The sequence below is a fragment of the Protopterus annectens genome, chromosome 5.part0 (assembly GCF_019279795.1).
Source record: "Protopterus annectens isolate FY-2018-M chromosome 5.part0, PAN1.0, whole genome shotgun sequence".
NCBI lineage: Eukaryota > Metazoa > Chordata > Ceratodontiformes > Protopteridae > Protopterus > Protopterus annectens.
In genome coordinates this window covers 1,181,947,459-1,181,964,108 of record NC_056735.1, presented here as the reverse complement: position 1 = coordinate 1,181,964,108, position 16,650 = coordinate 1,181,947,459, and the positions used below count along the sequence as shown (strand labels likewise).

The 16,650-nt window shown below is 39.6% G+C and overlaps 1 protein-coding gene across 1 annotated transcript in view; it reads right to left on the bottom strand.

The window, feature by feature from the left end:
• LOC122801587 (allantoinase, mitochondrial-like) overlaps nucleotides 1–16,650 on the bottom strand; it is a 371,450-nt gene that overhangs the window by 19,925 nt on the left and 334,875 nt on the right. The window contains exon 11 of the mRNA XM_044071048.1: nucleotides 8,782–8,814. Within this exon, the coding sequence (XP_043926983.1) occupies nucleotides 8,782–8,814 (33 nt within the window). The remainder of the gene's footprint in view (nucleotides 1–8,781; nucleotides 8,815–16,650) is intronic.

Here is a 16,650-nt window from a genome sequence, read left to right as displayed (position 1 = left end):
GTTGCAGAATAACCACACATGCTTACTCACTACATGCACACCTTTGGACAATTTGATGAATGATTGAATGACGGCTCACATAGCACTTGTCTTTTTGGAGGAGGGAGGAAACCAAAGTAACTAGACTAAAACTCGTACAAATACAGAGAGGACATACAGATGCTATCCCAGCTGAGAATTAAACCAGAGAACTTCTTACCATGAGGTGACAGTGCTACCACCATGCTTCTGCACTACCCCTCCCCCCAAGGATATGGATGTGACAATACATATTCTAAGTATCAAGAGCAACCATCCTGTTGTCTTGTTGTAATTATGGTAGGGCAATGTGCAAAACAAAGATCTTGAAGGATGATGTCTGATAAAGAAACTGACCTGGCATTATGCCAGAGATGGTTAGTCTACTGATGCCATAGTCAGCAAGAAAAAATATATACATTTTTAACTAGGTTTCAGTGAGATTTAAGAACTCACTAACTGGTCCTTGTCTGAAAGAAGAGAAGTACTATCAGGCAGTTTCTCAGAAAAAGTATGTGATATAGCTCTGAAGCCAGAAACACAGAATGTTAAGACATCTCTATGTAATGCCAAGTTCGATGATCTAGCTAACCAAGGTGAGGGATAGACATCCCTGAAAGTGTAATGGAACCTTCCTTGTGACTGCTGTAAAGTATAAAGGATGCTAAGTACAGAAAAAGAATAGCTGGAACTGTAAAAATGTCCACCAGATGCAACGTTTAACGGACTTGATGCCAAGTGCACAGGGAGAGAGAGAGAAACTTGTTTATCTGTTGTTAAAAATGTTGGCACTTAATGTGCATCAGTCATACTGGTGTTCCTTGCATTAGTTGGCATTTCTTGTGTTTAATGGTGCAACTTGCATTTGTTGGTGTACCTTGAGTTTTTATTGTATGCTGTGTTTATTGGTGTCCAATGGTTTTGCAGATATACACAGCTTTTGTTGGTGCACTTCATGATTGTTGGTATACTTTGTATTTGTTAGCATAACCTGCATTTTTTTTTGGTGTACCTTGTGTGTGCTCATGTAAGGATTTCACTGTTAACCAGAACTTAATCCAGTGTAAGACACAGGATATGGAACTTTCTCAGAGCTCCTTTGTCTGGCTTTGCGACTGCCCCAAAGTAAGAACATATAGATTTAGAGGTAGGCTGATTCTTTCACTTCCAAGAGCACTTGTGATTGACTGGCACAGGTCTCTGCATTTTGACTCATGTTTTTTTCATTCTTTTCCTGTAGTATAGTATAAAGTAGAAAGCATAGATTTTTTAGTTAGTGATGTTAGCATAGCAGCTAGGTTTGTTTGCAAGACACTACAGATCAACATCTATATAGTTGATCACTACTGTGCAACTACTGTTTTTTTTTCCCTGGAAGGTCGACTTGACGTGCTCAGAACTTCCCCTTCCCCATGATGGTGTGACCTCGGAATTGGTATGTGAAAGTGGGAGGTATGGGAGATGTAGAAATCCACATCAGATTCATGATTATCCATCAAACTATATTTTTCTGTCAGACGACTCCTTGAAAAATAATCGCTGAAAACTACTTCTAGCAAACAATTCAACAAACTTCTTTTCCCGAAGGGCAAGACCCCCTGCACCTCCGATATGGGGAAGATTCCCATATCACACATACACACATTTATATAAACTCCAGGATCAGACAACAGTGGAGAAAGAGCAACAGTTAATGTTCTCTCTGAAAGTGGCTTTCAATGGTATCTCTTTCATGGTGTTGACAATTAGACAAACTGCCATCAAAATCTTCTCGAGTTTGTTCCACACTGGGGGTGCACAGGAGCTTTCCCACCAAAAAATGCTTTTTTTGTTCTGTTATTTTATTTCAGAATTCTGATTTGTATTTCTGGTCAGTTCACACTGAAATGACTGACTATTAAGTTGCCTACATTTTCCTATGCTGTAATCTTGGTATTAGCAATATTAAAATATGACGTGCTAGAGCCTCAGCTTCTTCAAGATGCATGAAGGAGCAGGTTTCAGTCTTTGCAATCCTCAAAAATGTTGTCATGATGGTGACACGGAAATAAGGTGCTTGTCAAATTTTTGACAATTCACATAAAACCTTTTGTCAGACTGACATTGGTTACTTAGCCTAACTACTACATTTATCTTCCTTTGTGGTGGACCCCTCACTGCTGACATTTCTGACATGATTTTGCCAGAGGAGATGAGTGGCTGATATATCAAGTTTTCACTTTCAACTTATTTGAGAACAAGTCAATAGTACTTCAGGCAAAACTTCAGAACCAGAAAATGGTAGCCCCAGTTCTGTTGTTTTTTGAATATATGTGCACACTATACTGCTAAACATTTGATTCATGCTTACAGTCATTCTTTCCTAGAAGACACATTCCTCCCCATCTGAAAAGAGGCAGTGGATATACATTTCCTTAAAATGATTGACACAGCTTACTCTTCTACATAACGGGCAATATCTGTACTGCTCTGATCAGCAAAACTTATTGACAAGTTGATGGACAGTAATATCTTGTCAAATGTGGCCTGTTGTCTGACTTGCCATGGTACTTCAGACATGCTACCACCATGACTATACTTTGGTATTGTGACTCTAGACTATGGGACGTGGATTAGGGACTCCTTATAGGCAGTACCATTATTGATATGGCTAAAGCCTTTGATCTTGGCAATCATTCATTACTAATCAGCACCCCTAAATGGATAGGATTTGCCACTAAGTCAAATGCCCATTTTACAGGCTATTTATTTGAAGGGTACTTCATGATGAAATTGTACACATCTTTTCTCAAGCCCTGTCTTTCTGTTTTGGCATCCTATAAGATTCTCTCCATAAAACCTTGCTACCATCTTTGTTCTTTAATTAGGTGATAGTTTATATACCATTCCTAGGCATTATCCTATATGCAGATGATCTTGTCATTTGGCACATATTTGCCTCACCAATGTCCATTACAATCTGCTCAGAGAATGGCTGTCAACCCAGTGGTGTAAAAAGGTGACTTGAGATGAAGAAATGAGTTGGCAGGTAGCATGGGTGGGCCTATCCTAGGTGGGTGGGTGGGTGGGTAGTGGAGCATGCTGGATGGATCTTGCACTTAGCTCTGGTAGAGACCAGGGCTCAGATATATTGTTTGTCTGCTCTAGCATCCATGGTAGGTGTGCCCTTAATGGTCATACCTCATTGCCTGCTGATTATGTTAGCATGTTGGGCTGGTTAATTAGAGGCTGTTGAATGTCTTCTGCACAAATAAATACTCCAAGTGCCACGTGCAGTAGTTAACATTGTTACCTCACAGTAAGAGGCTCTCTGGTTCGATTCTCGGCTGGGGTGCCTTCTGTGTGGAGTTTGCATGTTCTCCCTGCATTCATGTAGGTTTCCTCTGGGTACTCTAGTTTCCTCCCACAATCCAAAGACATGTGTCTGGAACATTTCTCCCCGGGCCGCCTCTGAAAATAGGCTCTGTCCTATAACAGACTTTCCCGGTCAACAAATGTTAAATAAATAATAAAAAATAAATAAATATTTCCTGTTTCCAAAAGACATAATTCACTCATTGGGTATTATCAATGAGTGCTGCAAGTTCAAATCTCCAAGAAGTTGGGATGCCCCACCCAGTGTGAGATTTATACTAGGGGCAGTTATGAAAGGTACAAGTGAGGGATCCAGGGCTGTCTGGACATGGTAAACAGGAGAATAGCCAGAAGACAGCATAAGACCTGGGGAGGGAGTAAATAAACTCTGCTTATAGAACAACATTTCTGCTTTTACCTTCTGGTTCTAGAAAATTCAACTAATTATAAATGGTACAGAAACAAAATATACAGTAGATGGCATCCCTTCATAGTCTAATAAGGTCCTACTCAGATTAAGTTTTCAGTACACTTTAGGAACTCTTTTTAAGACTGTCCAGCCGTTTGTGTAAAAGAAAAAAGAACAGAAAGCCAAATCTGGGTGCCAAAACCTCAGAATCAAATGCAACCACACAGAAAAGATGCTGTCTCCAGGAATAGTACACAGCAGTTTAATTACCTATTAACATTTCAGCTGTGTTACTGACAGCATATTTTCTGTGTGGATGTTTTTGGATCTAAGCCTTCTAAGTAGTTGAGTGTCTGACTGGACTTTGCTGTCTCTCTCCTTCTCTGAGCCAGAATGTTTTGCATCTTAGAATCAAAATCTCACAACTGAAACTGTATTAGAATTACTGAAGACATCTCTGCTCAGAACTGAGGAAAGCTATAGCAAACAATTTCTTATTCGTACCTTATTATATCATGGTCTTCCTCTCTTGAAAGCACCCCCTACAAAGCCTGATCTCCATGACATGCAGATTTATCTGGATAGGATCTACTACATAATGCTACTGTTCCTTAGGCACAGATACTGGCCTGCTGTCCTGACTGCCTGTTAATAACAACCAATTTTTTCTGCTCTGCACCCTTAATCATACAAGCTTTAGCTTCCTGACTTTGACAATGGGACATGCCACCAAAGAGGGGCACTCTCAGCTGACAGCTACTACCGATGATGTCATTGATGTTATTAGACTCAGACCTAATCTATGCATAGATGAGGTACTGTTCTCTGCAACAGCTCCTAGCTTGGGACCTGCTACTACCCTGATCAGAAGGGTGGGTAACCTATCTTCATTTAAAATTAAATTCATAAATATCCACTTATTAAGGGCTATGTATGTCTGTAAAGTCCTCTCACCAGCCATGTGAAGACGTCTTAATAAGTACTGTCTCCTCAATATGTGCTATTATCATTATCCTGTTCCTTGTGAGCATTATTTAACAATGTATAAACAACAAAACATGCCAGAAGTCCAGTGAAGCCTCTATTCAAATCAATTTGCAAAGTTTTATTGCAGTTTGACTAAGTAATTAGAGCATTAACCAGCAATGCAAAAACAGTGCTGGAATGTTTTCAGAAGGAGCATTTAGCAATGGTCAATAAACAAAACATTTGCACTAAGTGTTTATGGGTATTAATGCTTATTAATACTACACCAGCAGTCAGAAAAGGAACTGTTTCTGTCAGATCACACATATTCTGCCATCATTCCTTACCCTACATACCCTGAAACAGGGCAGAGCTGGAGGATAGACCCCCTTCGCTGGCAGTCATACGACCCATATAAGCTCTTAAAACAAGATTTTGTTCTCAACTTTCACTTGGCAGCAGATAGTTGTGTAGGTCAGAAATGTTCATATTTATAACAAACCTGACCATTTGGGAGATGGTCAGAATTAACCTATTTGCAGAAGGTAAGTTCGTTGATTTTTTTATTAGGCAATGGACCATTTTGCTGAATCTTGCTAATTTACTCCAAGGTTGATATTAAGAAAAGTGGTGCAGGAGGTGATCACCTTTGTATGAGATGTGTGTGTAGGGTTTGCCCCACCAATATTACCCTGGGCTTTCATTTTATATATTTTTCTTTTTGATTAAAAAAAAAAAAAAAAAAACCTCCAGCTTAATTTCTATTCAGGGATGGGAATACCATTTCGATACAGATATCCATGTTTTCTCAGAGAAGAAGCAAGTTGTTTACCTAAATGAATTATTCGTTTCATATGGTTGTCCAGGAGTTTACTAATAAAGGAATATGAGCTGAATGAAGCTGAGGTGTAGAGTGTATTGGAAAGCCCTAGCCAAGCTATCAAAGGATGAGGATTGTCGCAATATCAGTTTTCATCCATTCCTCTGGAACATTAGTGCCTTGCAAAGAGTGTAGAGCTATTATCAGGATTGCCAAAGCTGTAGATGTTGTGATCATTAATTAATAAGCACAAATGATAATTGAGTTGGCATAATATATTTAATAAGGCCATCTTAGGAAGCTGAATATAAGCACGATCAAGAGTTTCATGGAATGCTGGTATCACTTTTATTCAGCATCAAGAAATGAGTGTTGCAATAATCATTTGTGCCATACCATACATCTTATCTAATTTATTTCTGGACAGTTCTGCTTCTTTGCTGTCATCTGAATGTTCAGAAGGTGAAGTAGCAAGTAGCATAATTCACTGGGTGTGTCAGTGAGACCAGCAAGCAGCAGTGTAGTGATTGCGGGATTTGTTTCATGTTTCATTAATTCTACTTACTGGGCATGTCTTGCTGGGCAGCACCCATTTACAATGAAAGTGGGGAACAAAAGCCATGTCTGTACCACATGTAAGTCTGAAAATGACAATATTTTTGAGTACATTCAAAAACAATCAACAGAATAACAGGTATAACTTCATGCATCTGTGAGTTATCCATTTTATTTGGCTATGCACAGTGTGGAACACAGAGGACAGAATATATTTAGTAGCGAGTCCACAAAAAGCAAACATTATATGTAAATTAAAAACTGTGTACAATATATAGACTACATTTTTCAAAGGAAGAATATTGTAGTCCTCAGACAATGTAACAGTAAACCATAATTTGTGGCAAGTATGCCACTTATTTGTTTAATTTAATAATTTTAGGTGGTAAATAGACAAATCCTTTTCACTCATTTTTAGCAGAAATTAGACTATAAGGGTATGTACATGGCCAGTTTTAGAGAAGCCAATTAATCACACCTGTTAAATATTTGGGGGCATCAAAATGGTTGCTGAATCATTAAATCATGCACTCCACAATAGTACAAATGTCAGCTCAAAATTGGACCACAAATTATGCAGTATCCTCATCAAACCCCACCAACAACATATTGCTTGCTCAAGGTATACAAATTACATGTTTTGTTGGCAGTGGTGGACATTTCTCTCATCAGAATTCTATTTTCAGGCTGTTTTTGTGAAGTTCTGAAGTTTATGATTGTTTTGTTTAGAGAAATGCTGTATAATCACTGGAGGAAATTGAACTTTATTGGGGAATCAAAAGCAGATATAGGGATAGCATACAGTCCTTGCAAAGACAGTACCAGGAGGTACCTGGAGGTTAGAGTCAAATCTCAGACTTTTGAGGCATCAGTACATAATACTATGCAGATGTGCCTCCCATCACTGTGCTAGAAAACTCCTAATGGCATTAAGAAGTTAAAAATTATGGTTAGATGTATATTTTATATCTTTAAGGTGTACATAGGTATAAACTGACATATAGTAGCATAGGACAGAGCCAAAGCCTGTAGCTTTCATGATCCAAGTGCTGAGTGCTGTAACATGGGGATGTGCATGTTTCACAGTGTTACTATGTTCTCTAAACTGAACCAAGAATGTCAGTTGTGCAGACAGTGAACAGTATAGTTCAAGTAATCTCTGCCAGTTTTTTATTAATACTGAACAATAACTACTTATTCTGGTGGTAACTCTTGTCAGTTCAGATCAATGCTGCAAGATTTAACTCTTTTCTGAAGTGTGTGTACATAAATGCAGTCTCAAATGTGCATAACCTTTTATTGCAATCCTGTCCTGTTTCTGGAAACTTTGTCATGGCTTCTCATGCTGAAATGGTTTATCATAGTGCTAAATACTAACCTCAGCACAGCTGCTCTTGCTAAGACATCCTGAACTTTGCTGTCTATTATGTTATCATTTATAATCCTGTATAATGGGAAAAATGCCAGGAGCTCACCACTGTTAGTGACTCAACACCTGCCTTAATGCTGGAAGTTAAAAAGATTGCAGGAGCTCTATTCACGCATCATATCTTGTGCTCATTTTCCAGTGCAGAGCAGCATGGGGGCGGGGGAGGGATGGAGTGGTGCTGGGGGCAGCTGCATCCTTGAGTATCTTATCCATCAGAATAGACATGAAGCCAAGGTCCTATCTGCCTGAACTAGTGGTAGTTCAGGTGGAGGTAAAAGATCCTATGCCACTTGTAGTCTGGCAGTTAGTGTAGTGGACTAAAGCTATAAGCTATTTACAAGCTAATTCTTGTGGTGCAGTGTTTGATTCCCTCCGCCTTCATTTGCCTGCTGTGTGACCCTGAGCTAGCCCCTTAACCAGACTGTGCTCCTGTGTAGTGGTGATTTTGGCTAGGCTTCGTAATGGTTTCCTGGGCTGCATGCATAGTAACTACACATGAACTTAAGCAGATGATCTTTGTAAAATGTTTTACAAAATGGTCTAAATGACACCACCTGCATTATTCCTACATGTTGATTGTAGCAGATACTAGCCTTTGCTCCAACACAGATGATATTTGCTATGTCTGATACAGCCAGATTTCACTGATTACTTATTTGCTTGTTGGTTTTATTAGCTACTACTGAGACTGTATCCTTTCTTTACTGGATTCTCTTTACATAAAAGAATGCAGCATATAAAAACAAAATACGATGGCAACTAACTAATTAATAAAATATGAAGACAGCAAGCAAGATAATCTCCCATTAAATAAAAAATACCATCTGTATAGGTGGATAGCAATATTGCTCTCAGGACTTGTGGGAATGTAAGTTTTGTTTGCATTCGTGTCATCACCATTATAATCCATAGTAATACTCATTACACAGAATGACAGTTCCAGCTTCACATCAGCACAAATGGCCAGTGTAAATATCATGTTGTGTACCTTGGCCTGTGTCACAGACAGTCTACCTTACCTATGAGGCCCAAACCACGAGTTTGCTGGAATGTGAGATTCTTAGAGAGCCACTATCCTTTAGTACCCCCCTTGCAGTGTGATACACTGAGTTGAAAGATTAATTATTGTAAGATGAACCTGAAGAAGTCTTCCCTGAAATTGTAGACACATAAAAATAAACCAATTTATCAGTTTATGACATACATAACATCCATACTACTGTAACCTACCTTATTCTTGTGATGGATCAAATCTTCCTTCACCTGTTAATTAAAAATAACCAGTGATTATATTAAAATCTGTACAATTTATCTGGTTTAGAAATGTATAAATACAGAGACATGCATTGTGACAGCAGATAAGGACGACCATTCATACCTAATTTGCCTAATTCCTTAGCTTTTGTTACAGCTACAGACCCAGTGAAAGCACTTGTCAATATTTTCTAGTCTCACTCTAGGACATAACAGTGGGTAGTGCCCATCACCATAGCAAAACAATGACATGCTACACAGCTTTAAAGGCTGTTAGGCACTCATGTTATATATACAAAAACACAAAAGTTCAGACCAAATTGCCCAGCTATTTTTAAAGCTGTTCTTTACTTATGGCACTTCACTTCTGCATGCTATCTGTGTGGCAGTGTTAAGTGTATTAGGTTTTCAAAGCTGTAAAATGCTTCACCCGTCTTCACTTTTGTTTTCTAAGTGACATTACACAGAACAGTTAAAACTGCATGCAAAACAAAAATTAAAATTGATATATGTGATCATAACTTCTGTTGTGTGCTCTTTATATGGATATCAAGGTGCTTCACTTTGCTGCATTTTTGAGGGGCGTTTCTTGACATCTATGTCTTGGAGACATAATAATTTGGTTATGATCAGACACCCAAACATAATCCTTAATATTCCGTTCACACACCTCTCAGATGTCCAGATTTTTGTAGATGCCCAGATTTTTGATCTGTTCCTCATAAAATGTGTGGTTTTCTGGCAAACAACTGAAACTTAAAGTTACTAAATAACAAGAAAAGTTTAAGTTCAGACTTCATACCCTCCAGAACATGCATGCTAAGGCAAAAAAAATGTTTTCTTATCAACTTTCTAAGTTGATAAGAGCAATATTTTAAAAAAAAAGCTATACCTATTTTGGGCCTTTTCCCCCCATTATTGTTGACTTTAACAAAATTTCTTGCACTAAGAGATTGACTGGTATGTGTCCACTGCTGCATTCCTCCTTCAAGATTGTATGTATTAATCTCTTATAGTGTCTCTGTGATTTTTGGTACAAATAACACACCTTGTTTTCTTGCCTACCCTGAACTGCCACTATCCTCTCTCAGCCCATCTGATGAGGTTTCCAAAACTAAATATGACGCTCTCGATGGTATTAGCCTTATGCCTATAACAAGAGAGAACAACTTGGAGAGTTCATCTCATAATACTTTTCCTGTGTACTGTAACTCAACAACCTTCATTGTTACTCTGTCACATTGTTTGTCTAAAACACATGCTCTGAAACCGTTGACCTCCTTTTTAATTTTGTTATTGCTGCTGTTTCTCCTCCAGTTGTTATTTCTTGACTTAGATATTGCTACCCAGATATAGTTCTCTGCAGTTTTTTTTTTTTTTTGCAAAACATTTAACCTACCGTATTATAGACCATTCTGTCTAGATAATACAGAGTTCTACTTTTTCCATATTGCACCTTCATTTGGTTCAGACCAACAGCATATTTTCATGTTATCAACAACATTTTTTTCAGACCTACTGTAATGCAGGTTATACAGATATTAGAAAATGCACTGTAATGTAATTTCTATAGATATCAGATGGAGTGGCCACCATACTGATCCCTGTTGTACCCCACTAGTAGTCAAATTTACAATCACAATCTGGGTATTATTGTCTAGTCAGTATTTTATTCATGCTATTGCCCTATGATTTATTAATTAATTTATTTATTTAATGTATTTATTTTGTCAGGGGAGAACAATGATCAAACAAATGATCAGTTGCAGTCTCAGCACAGTTTGGATGTTAGAAGAACAACTATAGAAATGGATAGTGAATGATAAAATATTACAGTATACACAGAGGTGACAACACTAAGAAAAGCATTGACAATACCATACAATATACTTCACTGGAAAAGAAAGAGCATTACATTACATTACATCACATCATTGTAAAGCAGCTATTATAATGTAGAATGCAATGAAACAAGCTGAAGTAGATGCTGTGTTGAATTATGATAGCAGTATTGTATACCTACTGCATGTTATGTGAAGTAAAGGAATAAAAGATGTAGGATAGATAGTTTGAGGATGTAGAAGTTTTAGTTGGGTGATATGCCCTGTATTTGTAGCACTTGCATCTGTATTGCATGAGTTGTGTCTGAAATTTGGTGTAAGTGGGTATTTCTGTGATATTTTTGGGAGGAACTACCAGACTTTAGATGCATGTACAGAGAAGATGTTGTCAGACCAAGGGAGCCTTGTTATGAAGGTCTGAAGAGTTGGGACAGAGCTGGATTGGCTCCTGAAGTTACAAGCGGGAGTAGAGACAATGAGTTTCATGCTCAGTGGTGAAAAGGTTTCCTGACGAAGAACTTTATAGAGTAGTGAGCCTAGGAGGAGATTTGCTCTAGCCTAGAACACAGAGCATTTTGGCTTTGGAGAATAAGTCATAATGATGTACGTTACCTTCTCAGGTCAATACAATCCAAGGCTGTAAAATTTCTTCAGTAAACTTTTGTGGAATTACCATGTTAAATACCCAGCTGAAATGTATAAGTTACATAATGTTTGTGAGTTTAGTGCACAGGATTAAGGGTATGAACTGCTAACAAGCTTCATCCTGTAGTCCCAGGCTTGAGTCCCTCAGCCTCCATTTGCCTATTGTGTGATTTTCAGCAAGTCACTTAATCAGTCATTCTTGTCAGGTCATTACTGAAAAGTGACACGATCTATGTTAGATCAACTATAACACTTCTGTAAAATCTGGCTATCACTCTATAGGCAATTAATATAATTACCTATACACTAAGGGGTTACGTGCAGGTGGTCAAATTATTATAGCATACATATATATAATATATATATAAAGTTATTATAGCAGTGATCCAATGTCCCATTTCATATGATCACTGTTAATTGAAACCTGTTGTGCTACTGTAGTAGGATAGCAGTTCAATGGGATAGGGAAATTTGCCCCTTTCCCACTAGTAAGTGAGCCTAGTGCTCATACGTTTAGAGTAGAGCGGGTTGTTTAATATTTTGTTTTGTGAAATATGCATGTTTTCCTACCCTTGTGCAATCAGAGATGCATGGGTTGGAGGTGCAGGGGGAAACTGAATTTGTGTACATTAAATATTTTGACTGGTTAGTAGGAAACAATGGTTTGAGTCCCTATCAACTGTGGATACAGCCAATTAATATACACTTACACTATGCTATAAATGGAAATATAAAACTAAATGAAATAACTAATTAAACAGAATAAATAAATAAACAAAAAATTCACGTAATGAGCCTTGGCCTAAAACAATTTCCCTCCTTGATTATGTTCAATTAGTCAACACAAAAACATAACTGGACAATAGCATAAATTTAGGTATGAAACAACTAGACAGAAAACTGTGTCGAGGGATGTATCCAATTGGGTCTAGGACACATGCTCGACTAGCATATGTCTGAATCACAAAACATCGAACACACATACATGAAAGCGCTTAACATCAAAAAGCGCTTCTGTGTATGTGTAGTTCAAAAAAAAAATCTATGTTTCTGCAGTGGGGTTTCACCCCCCTGCACCCCCCACACCCCTCTACTTTATTATTCTCACTCCGAGATCACACTACAGCGTGCAAAAGGGAATTTTCCCTTACCCGCACTGTAGTCCAATCTACGAAACAAGCACACATACACGGAAGCGCTTGTTGATGTTAAGCGCTTTCGTGTATGTGTGTTCGATGTTTTGTGATTCGGACATATGCTAGTCGAGCATGTGTCCGGATCCCATCCAATTATGGTAAAGCAGATGCAGGTGGTCTGCACCCCATATTTATCAAAACCCTCAATACCATTATTGTTACAGCCAGTAAATGCATTTAAAGCTTATTGTTATCCACTGGTATGTTCTTCAATGTATGAAAAATCATCCACAGTAATCCCACAACTCAAATAATGCCCGCAGTCCAAGGCTGAATATTACACACTGATTTCTCTGTTACCTCCTTCACCTTTCCATGTTGGGAAAATGTCATAATTTCAGTAAAAGACACTCAACAGAAACCATGGTTTGAGCCATACTGCCCCTTGCTGGTTTGGTAGTTTTCCCCAGAGTATACATTTCAGTGTTTCAACTGGTGCCTTACAATGACATCCAGTCTCAGTGTATAGTGGAGTGCCTCGATGACAAGTATCAGAACTTGTAATCTTACAATTTTCAAGACAAGGGTGTAGCCAGGCCTAGTCTTTGTACTCTGCTGAGTATATTTTTTCTGAGCATCATATCAACATGCCTTTTTTCAGGTCATACTATGTGTATAACTTTGTAGGTTTATAGGTAGGTACTAGGCTATTGGCCCTAGGGCCTATATAAGCCTAGCTAAAAGGTACCCTGGCTTTCACCACCCAAGAAAATTATTTTCCTGTGCCACTGTCGAGCAGAGGCAGAGAAGTGATCCCCGGGGTGAATTTCCTATCTCCCATCCAATCATCAAGATTTTTCTTGAAGAGTGCTAATGAGGAGCTTTGTTTGATATAGATAGGTAGTTTGTTCCAGAGTATGGGAAGTCTCTGGGACAGGAATCTATCCCTCCAGCATGTTCTGTTTATTGTGGTGACAAAGTTTAGGTCCCTAGAGTGTGTAGCTCATAGGGATTGGGATTTCTTTAAGTGGAGCATGTCCAAAAGCTCTGGGTTTGACATAGCTTTGTGTGTTAGGCAGAGATTGCCTCTGAGTAGGTGATATGTGATGGAGTAAAGCTGCAGTTTTTTGAGACGGTCTGCGTAAGGCATCTGTTTGAGGCTGGTAATCCCCTTTGTAAGGTATTTTTGCAGCCTTTCCAGTTGTTGTAGATGTCTTGTGAAGTACATACCAAAAGGGGCATTGTACTCTATAATGGGTCTAATGAGTGACGAGTAGAGAGGAACAATGACCTCTTTTTTCCTGGATGAGAAGCCTGTTGTGATGAGGTGTGCCACGTAGAAGGATTTCCTGACTTCTGTGGCAATGTGATTATCAAAGGAGAGACTACTGTCCACCTGTGTCCCAAGGTTGCTTTTCACACTTTTGGTGTTAAGTAGACTACCACCTATGTGGTAGTTCATGGTTACAGAGTTTTTACCAAAAGCGATGACAATGCACTTTTTGGCATTGAGCTTGAGGCCATGGCTTTGATACCAGGCATCTGTCTCAGCGAGGATGTTTTGTAGGATGTCCACATCTTTTGGAGTTTTGATTATGGCTCCTAGTTTGCAGTCATCTGCGAACTTCATTAGCCAAAGACCTTCTGTGTTAGCCTGTACTTCAGAGAAGTAGATACCAAACAGGAGAGGACCCAGGACTGAACCCTGTTGTACTCCACTTGTCACTGGTCTGAAGTTGGATTTGGAGTCTGCTACTTTCACAGTGTGGGTTCTGCCAGTGAGCCAGTTGGCAACCCATCTTGTGACATAGGGATTTATACCTAGTTTAGTGAGTTTATCTATAATTTCAGAGTGGGGGATGGTGTCAAAAGCCTTGGCGAGATCTAGATAGGCTGTATGAACCACCTTACCCTCATCTATGGCTTTGGTGACTGCTTCAAAGAAGTCTATCAGGTTTAGGAGACATGATCTGCCTTTTACAAACCTGAACTGGGGTCCTGAGTTTGGAGATTACCAATTTCATTGTTTATAAGTTCCATGATGATACATTCCATAGTCTTGCAGACCAGGCTTGTCAGGCTAATGGGGTGGTAGTTTCCGGGGTCCATGGTGGCTCTACCTTTGTGGAGTGGGATAACTGTCACTGTGCGCCATTCAGTGGGCACATAGCCTGAGGTGAGGCTATGATTGAACATGGTACTTAGGTGGGGTGCCAGTTCGTTCTGTAGTTCATGTAGAACACAGCCTGGGATGTTGTCATGTCCCATGGATGCTGTGTTCCTGGCTTTGGAGAGTGTGTTTTTTACCTTTGCAGTCGTGATTACAGGAACTTTGCATTCTTCTGGTATAGAGATGGGCCCTTTAGGGGATGAGAGGGGATAAAGTTAGCACTGGACCTATCTGCCAGGATGTTGGCAATATCAGTTGGTTCTGTATATTTAGTGCCATTGTGCTGTAACTCAGAGCAGATCTGAGTGTTGCCATTGAGATTGTTGACATAGCTATAGAATGCTTTGTGGTTGTCTTTAGAGTCAGTGGCAATTTTGTTTTCATAACTAGCTTTGGAGGATTTTATGAGGGATCTCAGCTTCTTACTGAGGCTGACCAGGGAGTTTCTCCAATTATGGGATTTTACTCTTTTTTTCAACAGTTTCTTTCTTCTGTTGTAGAGTTTGTTTATGGCAGGGGACCACCAGATTGGCTTTCTTTTTTTGGAGGATAGCATCTTGGTTCTGTTAGGGATTACATGATCCATGCACTCATGTAAGTGCTTATAAAGTGCATTTGTGTAGGATTCAGCAGTCATACCTCTATTGTCCGTCAGCATGGGTGTCGTGAAGTTTGCCACTTCTGTCTTAAGAAGCATGAAGTTGGTTTTGGAGAAATGTTTTACTGTGGTTTCCTTAATGGGGGGTGGGGGAGGGATGTGGATGTCTAGGGTGATTAGCTTGTGGTCGGATCTGACCAACGAGGAATTGACCTCTTGTGTGGAGCACCGGTTGCCCATGCTGGTAATAACCAGGTCTAGGATATTGCTGCCCCTGGTGGGGGTGTGATAAGTTGATCCAAGGCATTGGAATTTATGAATTCCAGAAAACGTTGATCACAAGAGTTGGTACATGAGTAGTTTTCCCAGTTAATGGTGGGGTAGTTGAAATCACCCATTATTAGGGTGTTAGGTTGTACCCTAATATTTTCCAGTGTATCAAGAAATGAGGAGTTGGAATCCTGGGGCATGGTGGGGGATCTGTAGCTAGCTACAATTTGGATTGCGGTCTTGCCCAGAGTTTATTTATTTATTTATTTTACATTTGTTGACCGGGATAGTTGCACTTGGATAATCTCAAATGCATTATGCTGAGCAACTAGCTTGGAGGTGTGGATATCCTTAATGAATATGGACACGCTTCTGCCTTTAGTGTTTCGGTCCAGGTTAGGTGGCCGAAAGGTGTGGTATGAATTATAGCCTGGTAATGCATGGGTACTCTCTGGAACCTTGAACCAGGTCTCTGTCACTGCACAGATGTCGATGTTCTCCATTTTAAGAAGTGCCTCGAGTGAGTGCATTTTGAGGTTTAGACTTCTAGCATTGAGTAGCAATACTCTCAGGTTCTTCTTGTTTGTACCTGTTACGGTGGTGAATTTATCATTTGAACCTTGCCTAAAAAAGGCACTATAAGGGTGGCTAGAGCCTTTGTCAATATACGGAATCCCAGGAGCGACAGGTGCAGGCCATCTCTAGCAAAGTATCGTGGTTTGTCAATCATGTCATCCCAGGCAGACAGATACTGGATCCCCTTAGAATGACACCAGAATCTTAGCCAATTGTTGAAGTCAATCATTTTGTCATTGTACTGTGGTATCATTCTGGGTGATGGCAGGATGCTACTCAGGGCTAGGGTCATACCTGCCTGCGCTACAAGATTGGACAGCTCCTCCATGTCCCTTTTCATGTAGTCCAGGGAGGTACGTCTCTGGTCATTCACGCCAACATGGACAATGACAGAGTCATATTTGTACTTTTGGAGTGACCTGAGTGCATGCGTAATCTGGTGGATCCTGGCACCTGACAGGCAGCTGACAGTAACTTTCTCCTTGTTTAGCCTGGTGAGTGGAACATCAGTGTGCCTGACTAGAGAGTCACCTATGACTAGAGTGTTGGGTACGTTGTTATGCCTTATGGGCTGTGGTTGAGTGGCACACTGAGTTTGTGGGCTATGTG